Here is a 19,554-nt window from a genome sequence, read left to right on the forward strand (position 1 = left end):
CTTTTTAGCTTTAATTTTTAGGTTACTTATTTCATTCAGGCATTCATCAGCTGTTAGTGGTATAAATGTATGGACATGGTTCTGATCTCCAGGTTATTCAATTGTTTTTCTCTACCTGATCTTACAGAAGCAAGCATTAGACTGGGGATGTGGATGATTCTCTTAAGCCTCCATTAAAAACAACTAAAAACACATTTCGGCATCTTTGTCTTACATGTTGGTGCTGCATTCTTACCCTTTTACAGGATAGGCTCCTGTTGGCTCTGAACCATTCAGCATGACATAGATCACCCCGGAACTATCCTTTGCATACTGTGAAAAGAAGCAAGCATTTTGAGTAACCTAAGATGTCATTTTTAATCTATGAAATGGTCAATTGTTTTTTAAACGGACAATTTTCAATACTGGCAAGAATGTGATAAATTTGATATTTCATAGAGCCAGAGGGATGCAAACTGGCTTATCTTGGAAAGAAAATTGCTTTGAAATGTCAAAAACGCAGTAATTCCATGCCTGGCAATCTACCATTATAAAATAATGCAAACTAGTATCAGATTCCAGCACTGTATCAGCTGGTGTACACTAACTTATGCTGCCATTACAAACAACCTCAAAATCACAGTGGCTTTAAACAAGAAAGATTTATTTCATGCACACACTACATGTTTATCACAAGTGTTTGGATTTGGGGTTTGGGTTTTGCTCCATATGTCCTTGCTCTGGGACCCAAGCTGATGAACTCCACAACTGCAGAGTCACTGGTTATCAGGAAAGGGAGAAGAAAGTGGCAAATCACAGACCAGTTCTTAAAAGCTTCCACCCAGATGTCACACAGTCATTCCTACTCACATCCTATTGGCCAGTGTAAGTCACACATAAGTAACTTCAAGAGACAGAATGAGTGCAAACCACATGCTCAGAAGATGAGCCAGAAATACTTGGTAAACAGTACAAAGGATCACCTGGTGCACAGAGATGTGGGCAAAGATGTATATTGCAGCATGGTTTGTAACCAGTCTAAAACAGTCAACAACAGGGAAGGATAAGTCAATTATGGCACTTCCATGTCTGAAATATTACCCAGCCATTAATAAAAGTCTACAAAAATATGCAATAACATAGAAAATGCTTACATTCAAAGCAAAAAGCGAGACTAGGTGGACAGAGCATGTGCTCCACTGTGTGAAAAATAAATAGGCAGAAGTCTGGGACTATTAGTCAACCCCTGAAATTCCCAAGGGACAGACAGGTCCAGAGAAGTTCCCAAGTCTCCAGTTGAGAACACTACTGGAGCATATAATTTCCCTGATAAAACGTTTATTCTAGTGTGAAGCCGGATGGGGGGGACGGCAGGGGGTATCACGCAGCTCTGTGACACGTGCCCAGCAGAGCCACGCCGAATGCCGGCCGCAACAAAGCAACAGTGTACTCCTTGCCACGCCTGTCTCAGATTGCTTCCAAGGAGGCTAACAGTCTCAGTTAAATCTGCAAATGTCAAGGTCTGATGACCACTATTTGCCCTTAGGTAGCATGAATGTGGATGATTAGTTTTCTTATTTTTACTTTCTATAATTTGTCATTCTCTATCCTGAGCAGTTATTACATTGATGATAAAAATTTTTTTCATTAAAAAAATGCATGCAGATACAGTGAGGCTCTATGAAGTCATGGTCGAAAATTTGGTTTCTGGCTGCTGCCCTTAGTAGCTGGGTAATAAGTCTGATCAAGTTTCTTGGCCTCTCTCTGCCTCATTTTTCCTATCTGTAAAACAAGGGTAATAAGAGTCCCTACCCCATAGAATTGTAAACATCAAATCACTTAAAATAATGCTTAACATTTATTGAATACTTCTTTGCTATAGTTCAGACCCTCTCCTCATCACTATACTATAGTATCTCTCATGTTCAGACTATCCAGCATATTCTAAGGGCTCATAAAATGTGGGCATGGTTATTAGATTATTAGATTCCCATTCTAGAGTTGAAGGAAATATAAGATGGTGGCTTGGAGCACACTTTGAAGTTGGGCAGATCTGCTGGGGAGAATATGGGTTTTTTTTTTTTAACATATAATGTTGACATCACCCCCAAGTTGTCGTTATGATCCCATGTTCAAGTGATGATGCATCCACCGCCTCCCACTCCTCGCTGAGGGGCTCGGGCAGCTCACTGCCAGCTGCCTGGGGCCTGCACCCCAGCAGAACCTGTGGGGAGTGGGCATGGACGGAGCGCTCCGACCGGAGCTGGCAGGAGAGCACAGGAATAAGAATGCTTCTGTCTGGAGCGGGTCCTCTGCTCAGATCCAAACTGCAGCTGTGGTGGAGGATTTGACCAAAGTCTCTCTCATCCTGATTAACAGTGGACCCAGTGGACACCTGGTGATCCAGAGCACGAAGTAGGACCAGAAGAGGCACAGATAGCCCTGAAAGGAGCTTGGTGGCAGTGGGTAGAAGGACCTGACATCCACCAGCCTCCTAGTCAGTACAGCTAACAGTTCATAGTTGACTGCTTTGCTCAGTAGTTGAGCTAAGGACTGCACCCTCTTTATTTGGAATCTTTGGTCTAACGCTGGTGACAGAAAATGTAAGCTGTCGTCACTGGCATGTTATAGCTACCGATAGCTATCATCAACTCTGGTGACAATATCCTCCGAGAAACAGACCCACATTTAGGGGACCATTTCTTCGTCTCCAGTTTATCCCTGGTCTCCTATTGCCTCCTCTTCAGTTAATATCAACCTTGTGCACATCTCTGATGCCCACTTCTAGATCTTAGGGGTCCCAGGCTCTCCTATAAAGCAGGGGTTACCCCACTTCACACCTCAATCAAAATCACATTGATTTGAACTACTAACAACAACCACAACCCCAGAGTAATAATGACTGTTTAATACCTTCTTCGGGAGCTAACATTCAGTATTTTTCTCTGTACCAGGCATTGCATTAAGCATTTTAGCTTCTTAAATCCTCACCCCTTTATGGAACAGAGAGCGTGAATCAGAATGTCGCAAAGGTAGAAACTGAGCCTCGGAGAAGTTTAGTAATGACCCAATGGCCCAGCCTCTGAACCCTCCCGTCCCCTGTTCACAGATCCCACACCTGCTCAGCCGCCCAGCCAGCCATCCCAGGATTACCTGGATGGATGCACTTTTCCAGTAAGAATCCACAGGATTGTTTTCACAATCTTCTGATGTAGGGCAGGATTGGTAGTCGAGTCCTACAGGGAAAACAGACAAACACATTTTATTTCAAAGATTATATCAAGGAAGAATTAATTGAAAATATTCGTTGGCTCCGCAAAATATACTGAACCTCATTCTACATAATGTGTATGGGCTTAACATTCATAGTTCTGCCCACCCAGTCTACAAGGAGCCTGGTGAGGAAGCACCCAACCCCTGATACAAAGACATTTGTCACTGTGCTCGGCACAAACGTGAGGAAGGCGGAGAACTAAACAGCTGGGTGAATTCTCTACTAGAGCGTTAGCAAGTGATATATATATATCCAAAAATTATATATAATATTATATTATACATTGTATCCATATTAAAAATTATATATTAAAAAATTGATATTTATTACATATATAACTTTTTTTTTTGCATTGTTGGGAGAAATGCCTTCTCCAATTAACCCAGGTCTTAGAAGTAAATACAAGAAAAATAGACCAAGAAAGTAACAGTCCTTAACCAGAAAACAGAAATTTTATAACATTTAAAATATAGAAAATGTTAAAATGTATTACATTAAAAAAATTTTTAAGGACAAAATTCAGCAGATAGGGCTTCCCTGGTGGCGCAGTGGTTGAGAATCTGCCTGCCAATGCAGGGGACACGGGTTCTAGCCCTGGTCTGGGATGATCCCACATGCCGCGGAGCAACTAGGCCCATGAGCCACAATTACTGAGCCTGCGCGTCTGGAGCCTGTGCTCCGCAACAAGAGAGGCCGCGATAGTGAGAGGCCCCCGCACCGCGATGAAGAGTGGCCCCCACTTGCCGCAACTAGAGAAAGCCCTCGCACAGAAACGAAGACCCAACACAGCCATAAATAAATAAATTAATTAAATAAATAAACCCAAAGTTTAAAAGAAAAAAATTCAGCAGATATATAATGGGATTTGTTCCCCATTTACTCTATAAGAAAAGGAGAAAGTGTTAATTGACAATTCGTTCCAGGGAGAACCAAGCAGGGCAAAATGTGAACTTCTTGAAGGGAAACACATGGAGCTTCCTTGCTCCCTCTGGGTGCACCAGCATCTCGATGTGCTCCCCAACTTGGAGGCTCCCTAAACCCCATCAGAGAGGGGTTTTTATGGAGATTTCATTATGTAGACATGATTGATTAAATCATTGGTGATTAACTCAATCTCCAGTCCCCCTCCCCTTCCCAGAGGACAGAGGATGGGGCTGAAAGTCCCAACTCTCTAATGATGCCTCTGTCTTTTTGGTGACCAGCCCGCATCTGAAGCTATCTAGGGGCTCCCAACCACCAGTCATCCCATTACCATACAAAAGACACTCATCGCTCCTCAGAATCCAAGGGTTTCAGGAGCTGTGTGCCAGGAACCAGGGGGACCAAGACCAAATATTAATTTGCAGTCTCCCTCCCTTCATGATCTTTCCATCTCACCCCTCCTCCATTCTCCCTCACCCTCTGTAGGATCATCAAGCTGAGGCCTCCTGGTCTCAGTCCATTGGAAGAATGGCCATGTCCATTTGATCTGCACCCTGCCATGCTTCCCATCTCACGCAGAGTGAAAGTCAGCATCCTCAAGATGTCCTGTGCTGTCTGGCCCTCCTTCGTTCCTCTAGCCTCACAGTCTACTACTTGCCTCTTCACTTATTGCCTGCCTTTCTGTTCCTTAAATATGCCACACACACTCCCACCTCAAGGCCTTTGCACGTGCTGTTCCCTCTGTCGGGAAATGCTCTTCCTCAAGTCCTTTAGGTCTTTGCTCAAATATCAGCTTCTCAGTGAGGCCTTCCCTGGGCCTGTGTAAAACTGCAATGCTTCCCTCTCCCCTCCTCACCAGCCAGCACTCCCTACCCTCTTTTCCCTGTTTTGTTTTTCTCTGTAACCTTTATAATCTTATGGCGAACTGTATATATATGTTTTTACTTGCCTGCTGATGGTCTTATCTCCACCCCTGCCCCTATAATGTAAGGGTGAGGTATTATTTTCCTGGTCTATTCTCTTGCTGCCTAGAAGAGCAAGGACTGGCACGGAGGAGGCACTCTACACACTTTATAGATGGATGAATGAATGGAGGAGCAAGAAACAAAACTGAGCTTAGGTTAACTTTTTTTTTTTTTTGGGCCATGCCGCACGGCATGTGGGATCTAAGTGACTCCAATACCCAGGGAGGAAGAACCTCCAGTCTTCACGAAGGGACCACCTCCCGCCACCCGCTTTCCTTGCTGGCCTTCATCCTGCTCAGCCTTCAGGCTCATCAAGAGCTAGAGCCGCCAGGAAGCTTCCCGAGGCTCTGGTCTATGCCGGTGTCTCCCTCTGCTATTCCCTAGCTCTGGGTCGTTCCCGCCTCAGAGCACACCTCTCCACACTCACAAAGCTACATGTTTCCTGAGGGCAGAGACCGCTGTATCACCAGCTCCTAGCGTGGGAGCTGATGAATGAGGAGCATTTTCCTTACCAGCAGGCCAGCCCCTGTGACTTTAACTTTCACTGTGATTTTGCCAACTACAAAATTGGCACTTGCCATCTACCTCTACAAGGATCAAAACATGAGCCGCTGCAGCCGCTGACCTTCAACACCCCCTGAAAGGAGTTCAGGGTGGAGATCAAGCATGAGGCACTCTGTGCTCTGGGAAGAACTGGCAAAACGGGTCTTTAGATAGTTAAGATATTTTCAGGAGAAGATTTTATGAGCCCAAGTCTTGCATCTCCTCATATCTAGGAAAGTACTAAAATCACTAATGGTGACATCTGTTCCTTTTGACTAGCAGCAGGTCTCTGCCAAAATGTGTACCTGACCGCACACACCCACCCCCTTCACTAAAATCATACATAACAGTGACCTTCCCCCCTACCTCTCTGGAGCAGTTCTCAGAGCTATCTGAAGTGTTGTCTCCCGGGCTATAGTCCTCATTTTGCCCTAAATAAAGCTTAACTCTCAGCTTTCACGTTGTGCTTTTTTTTTTTAAGTCAATAATTTGAATCTCAAAATATCTGCTGGTGGCCTGGAGCAGCTTCAGAATCAGTGAGAAGAGGGGAGAATCCTGGCCCTAGTTCTTCAAGTCATTTAACCTCCCAAAGCCTCAGTTTTCCCCTCTGGAAAATGAGGATAGTAAGACAGAGTCATGCAGGACCCTGGAGTCAGACTGTCTGACTTTGCTGTTTACGTGCTGTGCACTCCTGAGCAAGTTTCTCAATCTTGCTGTGCCTCACTTTCCTCGTTTGTCAAAATAGGAATCAGGATAGGACCTATGCCATGGGGCTGTTGCAGGGATTAAATGAGTTAATATCCATAAAGTGCTTAGAACAGTACCTAGCAAAAGATAGATTCTCTTTCTCTATTATCATTGTTATTATTTAATTATTATTATGACCACTTTACCTGAGAGGATTTGAGGGGGGCAGAATCCAAAGAGATAAAAATGCATATGAAAGCACTTAGCACAAATGGCAAATGCATAGTAAATAGGAACCCTGACTTTTCTTGTGATTCGTGCAGAAGTCTTACCAGAGGCATTTTTCTGTCGACACCAGCTCAAGAAATCTCCAACCATGCCATACAGAACATTGCACAGTGGCATAAAGCGGCGGCCGTTCTCCGCATAGCTGGTGACAAGGAGGTGGTTGTTTTCCCAGAACAGGGACTAAGGAAAAACCAACACAAAATGAAATCAAAACTGATTTCTTCAGGCACAGTATCATCAAGACAAGTTAGGCCAACCATTTCTCATTCACCTGGGACTTGCCTCACAACAACTGAACCTTCTTTGTCTTTGTCTTTAGTTACCCATTCAGAGAGTGCTACCAGCACTCTTTTCTTTATTCCAAGGGTATCATGCAAATGTTAATGAAATATTTTCCCAGCAGAGAAAAATATAATACATACATACATATATATTTTTTCTAGTAGTTATAGATAGATAGTTTTTTTTTTTAAATCAATGGACCTGGGTTCAAATTCTGGGTCTGTCATATACTAAATGTGTGATCTTGACCAAGGCATGTAATCTCCCTGTGCCTCAGTTTCCACATGTGGAAAATGGGGAGTATGACCCCTTTCTCTTCTCCCAGAGCTGTGGTTAGGATGATATGCAATCACAAAATGAATTCCTAAAGGGTAAAGTGTCTCAAAAATACATTACCTTTATATTATACTTTATAGTTTCCACTATGAAGTTACAATGTTTTCACATAATAATAATAACTCAAGGTACTGTTCTAAACAAGCAATTTACGTAGATGTTCTCATTTACTTTCACTGTATTAGTGCTTAGAGTGCAGACAGAATACAGACATGTAAACCACATGATTATATGTTAACCAGTTTCTTCAAGAAACTGGTCCTGAATGGATATAATCTTAAGACCTGTTAAGAGGAGGTATTGGTCTCCTGGGAGGCTACTGACATAGAGGGTTTTCTGAAGTACTCAAGGTTCAGGCCTTTGGAGCCAGTTAGGATGGAGATTGTTCAGAACTGGCCAGGTGCAGAGGCCCCGTGGGAAAGGTGTGGTGACTCGCTGATGTTCTTGTGGTTTCTGCACTGACTTCTTGACTTAGGAAAGTTCCTTCTGCCCAGGACTGGCAGGAGACCCAGGAGCACCGTTGAAGACAGAGCCACTTTCCCACCAGAGAGCCTGGCGCACATTGTGAGTTGGTTGCTTGGCCTGGACACTGTCTGTCTCTATAGAGACAGAGCAACGTTTTACCGAGGCAAAGGTAGAGTTACCTTGTCTCTGGGAATGGAGTGCCTGGAGAGGTTAATAAAAAGGTCGTAATCTGAGGGAAGCACGGAACAGGGATCCTTATCCAGCGCCAGTTTAAAGGCTTCCCAGATGGCTGTGCAGTTCTTGTCCCTGCGGAAAAGTACAAGTTTAAAAGGGAAAAAGAAAAGAAAAAAAAAAAGACCACATTCCAGTGTGATATATTTCCGTTTCTCCAAGTTTTTTACTAGTGATTTTGTCAAATATCAACTCTTCAGAACTGGGCATACAAAAAAGACAGGAAATTGTCATAACTCTTGCATTAACCCCAATTCAGAAGAGGAAGAAAAATAACTTTGGTGATGGATTTAGAAATCTGACAGTGGAAGTGTCTTTCAGAGGTGCAACACACGTTTCTTAGAACTTAGAACAGGCTCACAGAGACAGCAGAAAATGCACAGAGCTAGAAGGTGACAATTCCAATAAACCACATGGGCTGCCAGCTTCAGGTGCCCCTTCATTTAGACACAGGTCCATCCTGGGGTTGGGGGCCAGGTGAGATCAAGTGGACATGCAAGACCCTGTAAAATCAGGAGTGAGCACAGAGTGTGGAAAAAGACTGTTCCGCCTCCTGCTAAGGCAGAAAGTATGACTTCCAGGGTCTGCTGCAACTCCTTAAGTCCAACCTAGCTTTCCAAAACCATTTCCCACCCCATTTGTAACTTATTTCTTATGCTGGGTGGCAACATGGGTGTTCCCTGTATTATTTTCCGTTCTTTTTTATTGGCCTGAAATCTGTCACAATAAAAACAACTGGCACAAGAGAGGGACTTTATGAAAACAGAAAAAATGTGTCCAAGGAAGGAACAAAAATTAGTAAGCAGCACAGTGCTGGCAAGAGAGACTCAAACTTTAAAAGTCCTCTAAATTAGAAGACCTGAAATTTGAATTCCCAAAGTACCTGGGGAATTGCAGCTGGAGACCATATTCCTGGGTCTGATGGGTTCTGGTTAACCTTACGCTGGCTGTCGTCCAAACTCACCGCTACCTAATCCTCATCCACTCCCCCCGCAACACCTGCTGCATTTTTACACACACACACACACACACGCACACACACACACACCCTTCACCTCCAGATCCCACCCAGTGCACCCTCCCCAGTAGATTCCCCATCCTCCTTCCCTCTTCCCCTCCCCCTCCCTTTCCTCTCCCCCTCCGTTCCTCTCCCTCTCGGGCTCCCTCTCCAGCCGCCGCGCTCACCGCAGCTCGGGGCTCAGCACCGCAATGTACTCCGCGCAGCGGCCCAGGAAGATGCTTTGCAGGTGCGGGATGGTGCCCTGCCCGCTCCAGCGCGCGTCCGCAGCGCCTGCAGCGCCCGCGGCCGGCGGCAGCAGCACGAACAGCAGCAGCGCCGGCAGCGGCCGCCGGGACCGCGCGCACCCCCGGGCTTCCATCGCAGGCACTTTGGGGGTGCCTCCCGGACTCGCCTCCTCCCGTCGCGCTGAGGTGGCTCCCCGAGCTGCCGCTGGGCAAGATTCTCGCCCTACCGGAACCTGCGCTCACTTCCTGTCTCTCTTTCTGCTTCAGCTCCGGGACTGAGTTGGGACATTACCGGGGGAAGGACTATTGCCCTCGGCTAATCACGGCCGGAGTCCACGAGGTGGGAGGCCCAAAGAAGAAGCGAGGTTGGAGAAGGGGTGAGGCGAGTTCAGTCCCCCGAAGGAAGATTTTTCTGGCTTCAAACTATGACAACTTTAACAGACACCCACCCTCTTTCTCACTGGCTAATTGAGTGGACGGTGTTTGTTTTCAGGAAATAATAACCACAAAAGTTAATATGTATTGAGCTGTTACTATGTGCCAACCACTTTACAAGCATAATTTTCATTGCCTTTTCACAATATCCCTCCGAGCTAGGTTTATCACTCCCATTTACAGGTGAGTGAATTCAGGGAAGTTAAGTAGGTTGTCGGAGGTCACAATCTCCCTTCCAGATAGATGCAAAATTCCAGAGACAATCAGTGTAGAGATCTGAGATTAACAGAACTCACTGGAGGGTCAAGTCCTCAATTTCTACGGTAGTGATAGCTATGTGCCTGGCAGACGTGATAAATGTGGGAGGCCCGTGGGAGGTAGGGTGGAGGGTTCTGGAATATTTTATCTTAATCTCTCTTTTCTATTTTTAAAGTTTATAACCAAAACTCTCATTGTCCTGTCCAGCCCCTCCCTAACTCGAGTCCACTTTCCAGAAATAAGCATTTTAAATTATTTCAACAGGTTTTTTGTTTTTGTTTTCCTGGCATTTACTTCCACATTTCCAAATAATATGCCTGTATGCTGTTTCTTGATGTTTCCATTTTGGATAGTATTCTTTGACTTCCCACCACGTCAAAGGAAATTTTATCTTTAACCCCACACATCCTCAAAAGGCATCCTTCTTCACCCTTCATTGTCCAAGTCTTTTTATCAAAAGCTTTAACTCAGTAATCAGCATTTACGTTATTATGACTTGTGAATATTATTCATGGCTGAGTTGTAGTATTCTATGATTCTGTTTCCTTTCTTGTGAACTTCATGCTTACCCTAGAGGTAATAATAGTCTCCCTCCCACCATCCCCTACCACTGGCTTATTTGTTTGTTTGTGGTATTATATGTACACTTATGATTATGGTCAAATTCTCTACAAGGCATGTAAATCTTTCAATTCATTTAAAAGCATCAGTCAATATTTCAGGTGGTGTGTGTGATTTCTTTCTCTCTCTCTCTTTTCTTTTTGTTTCTTGGAAACACCCTTTTTTGTCCAGTTTACTGTCCCAGTCTACTCTCAACTTGCTGCGTAGTTGTCTTGCAGTGACCCAGGAAGATGCCTGTTCTTGTCTCTCCTGGATTGATGCCCTGTTTCCTAGATCCCATGTCTAGAGCACACCTTCCAATAGCTTCTTGAGAAGATGCCATAGGGGCTAAATTTTTTGACTTTTGCATAATAATATAAAATGTCATTATTCTACCCTCATGCTTGATTGAAAGTTTGGTTAGAGAGAATTTTAAGTTGCAAATCATTTTCCCTCACAATTTTGAAGGCAGTGCTCCACTGTTCTCTGATTTCTATGTTACTATTGAAAAATCTAGAGCCCTTTTCCTAATCCTGTTTATTTGACCTTCTCTCTGGAAGTTTTTAGGATAAATCTCAAGAGTATGAAATTTCGGAGATGAACTTGAGAGCAAGTAATTTCCATTCATTGTGCTGACAGCTCTAGGAAGGATGCTTCCAAGAAACAAAAAAAAAAGAGAGAGACAGAGGGAAAGAAATCACACACACACCACCTGAAGTATTGACTGATGCTTTTGAATGCATTGTGAGATTTATATGTCTTGCAGAGAATTTAACCATAATCATAAATGTATGTAGAATACCAATCAAACAAATAAGCTGGGGGGGGGAGGGGGAGGGAGGCGATTACTACCTCTAGTTAAGCAAGTTTATAAGAAAAATATATATAGTCATATAATACTCTAAGCTCAGCCATGAATAATATTCACAAGTCATAATAAAGTAAATGCTGATTATGAAACAGGAGGGAAGGCAGCAGGGCACAACCTTTGAAACAATGACATAGCCAGAGGACATGACATAAACTGATTAGAACCAAATGGGTCCAAGATGGCGGATAAGTCAAATTTCACTAGACCCTGAGCCTCAGTATATGCTCACTGTAACATATCAGCAAGCTAAATGACACACCCACAGGTGCCATGACAGTTCCAAGGCCAACCATAAGGATCAAAAAGTGGGCGGTGGCCCAATTCCTGGAAATCACTGCCCCTTCCTGAAACAGTTGGAATACTCCTCCCACTCATTAGCCTATGAAATTACCCACCCTATAAAAACTGACCACCTCATACCCTGGTGCCTTTCTCACCTTCTGAGACGGCCCACACTCTGTCTGTGGAGTGTGTTTCACTCTAAATAAATCTGCTTCTTACCTATCACTTTGTCTCTCACTGGATTCTTTCCACGTGAGACACAAAGAACATGAGCCTCAGTAAGTCCAGACACCAGGTGAGTGATTCTAATTAAAACACCGTGAGTCCGAGTCCCAAGCAGGGTTTTGGCCATGTTCAAGTCCCAGCCGCGTGGGTTCGAGTCGCAATCTGAGGTTCACAGTTTCAATTACTGCTTTAACATTTATATCCAGAAAATAGAAAGAACTCAACAACTCAAAAATAAGAAAAACAACCCAAATTTTAAAATGGTATCTGCTTTTAAAATAGTTCAGCAGGTACCTCACCAAAAAAGACATTCCACTACTGGGTATTTTCCAAAGAGAAAATGAAAATATGTCTACCCAAAGATTTATACATGAAATGTTCATAGCAGCTTAATTCATAGTAACCCCTAAACAATGCAAATACCCAACAAAAGAAGAATAAACAAATTGTGATATAGTCTACAATAAAATACTACTAAGCAGTGCAAAGGAATGAACTACTGATACACTGAAGAATGTAAGAAAAATGTATATGCTAAATGAAAGAAGCTAGATGTAAAATAATACACACTTTATTATTCTCCTTACGTGAAGTTCTAGAAGGAATAGGATGCTGATATACAGAATTGGGGGAAAAGAGATTTCAGATGGAACCAATTGCCTGAGCAAAGACAGAATAATGGGAAAGCATGGGGCTTCTCCTGAAAAACGTACCATTTTATTTTGACTGATAAATAGGGTACAGGTTGAGACTTGACAAAATAAGTTAGGGTCATACCTTTTTTTTTTGCCATGCCTCGCAGCTTGCAGGATCTTAGTTCCCTGACACAGGATTGAACCCATACCATTGGCAGTGAAAGCATGGAGTCCTAACCAATGGACCTCCAGGGAATTCCTAGGGTCATATATCTTTTTTTCTTTTTCTTTTTTTTTTTTAACGTCTGTATTGGAGTATAATTGCTTTGCAATGGTGTGTTAGTTTCTGCTTTATAACAAAGTGAATCAGCTATACATATACATATATCCCCATATCTCCTCCCTCTTCCGTCTCCCTCCCACCTTCCCTATCCCACCCCTATATATTATATCCTAAAGACCTTGGACACAATAATAATTTGAACTTTGTGCTCTTTTTCTTTTTTTTTGAATTTTATTTTATATATTTTTTTATACAGCAGGTTCTTATTAGTTATCCATTTTATACATATTAGTGTATACATGTCAATCCCAATCTTGCAGTTCATCACACCACCACCCCCTCGCCCAGCCACTTTCCCCCCTTGGTGTCCATACATTGGTTCTCTACATCTGTGTCACTATTTCTGCCCTGAAAACCAGTTCATCTGTACCATTTTTCAAGGTTCCACATATATGTGTTAATATACGATATTTGTTTTTCTCTTTCTGACTTACTTCACTCTGTATGACAGTCTCTAGGTCCATCCATGTCTCTACAAATGACCCAATTTCGTTCCTTTTTATGGCTGAGTAATATTCCATTGTATCTATGTACCACACCTTCTTTATCCATTCGTCTGTCGATGGGCATTTAGGTTGCTTCCATGACCTGGCTATTGTAAATAGTGCTACAATGAATATTGGGGTGCACGTGTCTTTTTGAATTATGGTTTTCTCTGGGTATATGCCCAGTAGTGGGATTGCTGGTCATATAGTAATTCTATTTTTAGTTCTTTAAGGACCCTCCATACTGTTCTCCATAGTGGCTGTATCAATTCACATTCCCACCAACATTGCAAGAGGGTTCCCTTTTCTTCACACCCACTCCAGCATTTGCTGTTTGTAGATTTTCTGATGATGGCCAATCTAACTGGTGTGAGGTGATACCTCATTGTAGTTTTGATTCGCATTTCTCTAATAATTAGTGATGTTGAGCACCTTTTCATGTGCTTCTTGGCCATCTGTATCTCTTCTTTGGAGAAATGTCTATTTAGGTCTTCTGCCCATTGTTTGATTGGGTTGTTTGTTTGATTAATATTGAGCTGCATGAGCTGTTTATATATTTTGGAGATTAATCCTTTGTCCATTGATTCGTTTGCAAATATTTTCTCCCATTCTGAGGGTTGTCTTTTCATCTTGTTTGTAGTTTCTTTTGCTCTGCAAAAGCTTTTAAGTTTCGTTAGGTCCCATTTGTTTATTTTTGTTTTTATTTCCATTACTCTAGGATGTGGATCAAAAAAAGATCTTGCTGTGATTTATATCAGAGTGTGTTCTTCCTATGTTTTCCTCTAAGAGTTTTATAGTGTGCAGTCTTACATTTAGGTCTCTAATCCATTTTGAGTTTATTTTTGTGTATGGTGTTAGGGAATGTACTAATTTCATTCTTTTACATGTAGCTGTCCAGTTTTCCCGGCACCACTTACTGAAGAGACTGTCTTTTCTCCATTGTATATCCTTGCCTCCCTTGTCATAGCTAAGCTGACCATAGGTGCATGGGTTTATTTCTGGGCTTTCTATCCTGTTCCATTGATCTATATTTCTGGTTTTTTGCCAGTACCGTATTGTCTTGTTTCCTGTAGCTTTGTAGTATAGTCTGAAGTCACGGAGTCTGATTCCTCCAGCTCTGTTTTTTCCCCTCAAGACTACTTTGGCTATTCGGGGTCTTTTGTGTCTCCATAAAAATTTTAAGATTTTTTTTTCTAGTTCTGTAAAAAATGCCATTAGTAATTTGATAGGGATTGCATTGAATCTGTAGATTGCTTTGGGTACTATAGTCATTTTCACAATATTGGTTCTTCCAATCTAAGAACATGGTATATATCTCCATCTGTTTGTATCATCTTTAATTTCTTTCATCAGTGTCTTATAGTTTTCTGCATACAGGTCATTTGTCTCCTTAGGTAGGTTTATTCCTAGGTATTTTATTCTTTTTGTTGCAGTGGTAAATGGGAGTGTTGCCTTAATTTCTCTTTCTCTTTTCATCATTAGTGTATAGGAATGCAAGAGATTTCTGTGCATTAATTTTGTATCCTGCAAATTTACCAAATTCATTGATTAGTTCTAATAGTTTTCTGGTGGCATCTTTAGAATTCTCTATGTATAGTATAATGTCATCTGCAAACAGTGACAGTTTTACTGCTTCTTTTCCAATTTGGATTCCTTTTATTTCTTTTTCTTCTCTGATTGCCATGGCTAGGACTTCCAAAACTATGTTGAATAACAATGGTGAGAGTGGACATCCTTGTCTTGTTCCTGATCTTAGAGGAAATGCTTTCAGTTTTTCACCATTGAGAATGATGTTTTGCTGTGCGTTTGTCATATATGGCCTTTATTATGTTGAGGTAGGTTCCCTCTATGCCAACTTTTTGGAGAGTTTTTATCATAAATGAGTGTTGAATTTTGTCAAAAGCTTTTTCTGCATCTATTGAGATGATCATATGCTTTTTCTTCTTCAATTTGTTAATATGGTGTATCACATGGACTGATTTGCATAAATTGAAGAATCCTTGCATCCCTGGGATAAATCCCACTTGATCATGGTGTACGATCTTTTTAATGTGTTGTTGGATTCTGTTCACTAGTATTTTTTGAAGATTTTTGCATTTATATTCATCAGTGATATTTTTCTGTAATTTTCTTTTTTGGTTGTATCTTTGTCTGGTTTTGATATCAGGGTGATGATGGCCTCGTAGAATGAGTTTGGGAGTGTTCCTTCCTTTGCAATTTTTTGGAAGAGTTTGAGAAGGATGGGTGTTAGCTCTTCTCTAAATGTTTGATAGAATTCACTTGTGAAGCCATCTGGTCCTGGACTTTTGTTTGTTGGAAGATTTTTAATCACAGTTTCAATTTCATTACTTGTGATTGGTCTGTTCATATTTTCTATTTCTTCCTGGTTCAGTCTTGGAAGGTTATACCTTCCTAAGAATTTGTCCATTTCTTCCAGGTTTTCCATTTTATTGGCATAGAGTTGCTTGTAGTAGTCTCTTAGGATGCTTTAGATTTCTGCGGTGTCTGTTGTAACTTTTCCTTTTTCATTTCTAATTTTATTGATTTGTGTCCTCTCCCTCTTTTTCTTGATGAGTCTGGCTAATGGTTTATCAATTTTGTTTATCTTCTCAAAGAACCAGATATTAGTTTTATTGATCTTTGCTATTGTTTTCTTTGTTTCTATTTCATTTATTTCTGCTCTGATGTCTGTGATTTCTTTCCTTCTACTAACTTTGGGTTTTGTTTGTTCTTCTTTCTCTAGTTCCTTTAGGTGTAAGGTTAGATTGTTTATTTGAGATTTTCCTTGTTTCTTGAGGTAGGCTTGTATTGCTATAAACTTCCCTCTTAGAACTGCTTTTGCTGCATCCCATAGGTTTTGGATCATCGTGTTTTCATTGTAATTTGTCTCTAGGCATTTTTTGATTTCCTCTTTGATTTCTTCAGTGATCTCTTGGTTACTTAGTAACGTATTGTTTAGCCTCCAGGTGTTTGTGTTTTTTACGTTTTTTCCCCTGTAATTGATTTCTAATCTCATAGCATGTGGTCAGAAGACATGCTTGATATAATTTCAATTTTCTAAAATTTACTGAGGCCTAATTTGTGACCCAAGATGTGATCTATCCTGGAGAATGTTCTATGTGCACTTGAGAAGAAAGTGTAATCTGTTGTTTTTGAATGGAATATCGTATAAATATCATTTAAATCTATCTGGTCTATTGTGTCATTTAAAGCTTGTGTTTCCTTATTAATTTTCTGTCTGGATGATCTGTCCATTTGTGTAAGTGAGGTGTTAAATTCCCTCACTATTATTGTGTTACTGTTGATTTCCTTTTTTATAGCTGTTAGCATTTGCCTTATGTATTGAGGTGCTCCTATGTTGGGTGCATATATATTTATAATTGTTATATCTTCTTCTTGGATTGATCCCTTGATCATTATGTAGTGTCCTTCCTTGTCTCTTGTAACATTCTTTATTTTAAAGTCTCCTTTATCTGATAAGAATATTGCTACTCTGGCTTTCTTTTGATTTCCATTTGCATGGAAAATCTTTTTCCATCCCCTCACTTTCAGTCTGTATGTGTCCCTAGGTCTGAAGTGGGTCTCTTGTAGACAGCATATATATGGGTCTTGGTTTTGTATCCATTCAGCGAGCCTGTGACTTTTGGTTGTAGCATTTAATCCATTCACGTTTAAGGTACTTAACAATATGTATGTTCCTATTACCATTTTCTTAATTGTTTTCGGTTTGTTTTTGTAGGTCCTTTTCTTCTCTTGTGTTTCCCATGTAGAGAAGTTCCTTTAGCATTTGTTGTAGAGCTGGTTTGGTGGTGCTGAATTCTCTTAGCATTTGCTGGTCTGTATAGCTTTTGATTTCTCTGTCGAATCTGAATGAGATCCTTGCCGGGTAGAGTAATCTTGGTTGTAGGTTCTTCCCTTTCACCACTTTAAATATATCATGCCACTCCCTTCTGGCTTGTAGAGTTTCTGCTGAGAAAGCAGCTGTTAACCTTATGGGAGTTCCCTTGTATGTTATTTGTCATTTTTCCCTTGTTGCTTTCAATAATTTTTCGTCTTTAATTTTTGCCAAGTTGATTGCTATGTGTCTTGCATGTTTCTCCTTGTGTTTATCCTGCCTGGGAGTTTCTGCACTTCCTGGACTTGGGTGGCTATTTCCTTTCCCATGTTAGGGAAGTTTTTGACTATAATCTCTTCAAATATTTTCTCGGGTCCTTTCTCTCTCCCTTCTCCTTCTGGGACCCCTATAATGTGAATGTTGTTGCATTTAATGTTGTCCCAGTGGTCTCTTAGGCTGTTTTCATTTCTTTTCATTCTTTTTGTTTATTCTCTTCCATGGCAGTGAATTCTACCATTCTGTCTTCCAGGTCATTTATGCGTTCTTCTGCCTCAGTTATTCTGCTATTGATTCCTTCTAGTGTATTTTTCATTGCAGTTACTGTATTGTTCATCTCTGTTTGTTTGTTCTTTAAATCTTCTAGGTGTTTGTTCTTCAATTCTTCTAATATGTTTGTTAAACATTTCTTGCATCTTCTCAAACTTTGCCTCCATTCTTTTTCCGAGGTCCTGGATCATCTTCACTATGATTATTCTGAATTATTTTTCTGGAAGGTTGCCTATCTCCACTTCATTTAGTTGTTTTTCTGGGGTTTTATCTTGTTCCTTCATCTGGTACAAAGTCCTCTGCCTTTTCATTTTGTGTATATTTCTGTGAATGTGGTTTTCCTTCCACAGGCTGCAGGATTGTAGTCCTTCTTGCTTCTGCTATCTGCCCTCTGATGGATGAGGCTATCTAAGAGGCTTGTGCAAGCTTCCTGATGGGAGGAACTGGTGGTGGGTAGAGCTGGCTGTTGCTGTGGTGGGCAGAGCTCAGTAAAACTTTAATCTGCTTGTCTGTGGATGGGTGGGGCTGGGTTCCCTCCCTGTTGGTTGTTTGGCCTGAGGTGACCCAACACTGGAGCCTACCTGGCTCTTTGGTGGGGCTAATGGCGGACTCTGGGAGGGCTCACACCGAGGAGTACTTCCCAGAACTTCTGCTGCCAGTGTCCTTGTTCCCACAGTGAGCCACAGCCACCCCTGCCTCTGCAGAAGACCCTCCAACACTAGCAGGTAGGTATAGTTCAGTCTCCTATGGGGTCACTGCTCCTTCCCTTGGGTCCCGATGCACACACTACTTTGTGTGTGCCCTCCAAGAGTGCAGTGTCTGTTTCTCCCAGTCCTGTCAAAGTCCTGCAATCAAATCCTGCTAGCCTTCAAAGTCTGATTCTCTAGGAATTCCTCCTCCCATTGCCAGACCGCCAGGTTGGGAAGCCTGACGTGGGGCTCAGAACCTTCAGTCCAGTGGGTGGACTTATGTGGTGTAAGTGTTCTCCAATTTGTGAGTCACCCACCCAGCAGTTATGGGATTTGATTTTATTGTGATTGCACCCCTCCTACCATCTCTTTGTGGCTTCTCCTTTGTCTTTGGATGTGGGGTATCTTTTTTGGTGAGTTCCAGTGTCTTCCTGTTGATGACTGTTCAGCAGTTAGTTGTGATTTCGGTGCTCTCCAAAATTTGTGCTCTTGAACATCAAGAGCTTTCAATACTTTCTGAACTTCCTTATCGAAAATTTTGTCTTGTTTGTTGGTTGGCATTTTTGCTTGCTTGAGGATGAAGCAAGAGAGATCATGAATTTGAAGTTCCTAAACAGTGTTTCGTAGTGTCCTCTCAATGAATGTTTCAAATACTTATCATCAGCTTATTTGTTCCTTGTGCTTATTTTGGGTTGTGGTAAGCTGAGTAATGGCCCCACAAAGATGTCCGTGTCCTAGTCCCCTAGAACCTGTGAATACATTACCTTACATAGTAAAAGGGACTTTGCAAATGTGATTAATTTAAGGATCTTGAGATGGAGAGATTACAGTGGATTGTCCGGATGGGTCCAATGTAATCATAAGAGAAGGGCAATCACCCAGAGAGGTGATCGTACAGAGAAGGCAATGTGACGATGGAAGCAGAGAGATATTTGAAGGTGATTTGCTGCTGGCTTTGAAGATGTGAGGCAGGGAATGCAGGCAGACTCTAGAAGCTTGAAAAAGTATGGAAAACAGATTCTTCCCCGGAGTCTCCAGAAGGAACAAACCCTGCTGACACCTTGACTTTCGCCCAATGAGACTATCATTGGACTTCTGACCTCCAAAAGAGAATAAATTCGTGTTGTTTTAAGC

General features: G+C 41.8%; 1 protein-coding gene across 4 annotated transcripts in view; it reads right to left on the minus strand.

Moving 5' to 3' along the window:
* The window catches only part of BST1 (bone marrow stromal cell antigen 1), a 37,366-nt gene extending 19,985 nt beyond the window's left edge, over window positions 1-17,381 (minus strand). For 2 of the 4 annotated variants that reach the window (XM_082464062.1, XM_082464063.1), the window contains exons 1-5: window positions 9,157-17,381; window positions 7,920-8,046; window positions 6,702-6,837; window positions 3,133-3,215; window positions 236-312 (exon numbers count right to left, since the gene is read on the minus strand). In XM_082464062.1, the coding sequence (XP_082320188.1) occupies window positions 236-312; window positions 3,133-3,215; window positions 6,702-6,837; window positions 7,920-8,046; window positions 9,157-9,350 (617 nt within the window). In that variant the 5' untranslated portion in view covers window positions 9,351-17,381. The remainder of the gene's footprint in view (window positions 1-235; window positions 313-3,132; window positions 3,216-6,701; window positions 6,838-7,919; window positions 8,047-9,156) is intronic. The other 2 variants (XR_014264383.1, XM_082464061.1) reach the window with 2 other exon arrangements.
* Window positions 17,382-19,554: the final 2,173 nt, after the last annotated feature.

The sequence above is a fragment of the Balaenoptera physalus genome (assembly GCF_965194825.1).
Source record: "Balaenoptera physalus genome assembly, chromosome: 5".
NCBI classification, from domain to species: domain Eukaryota; kingdom Metazoa; phylum Chordata; class Mammalia; order Artiodactyla; family Balaenopteridae; genus Balaenoptera; species Balaenoptera physalus.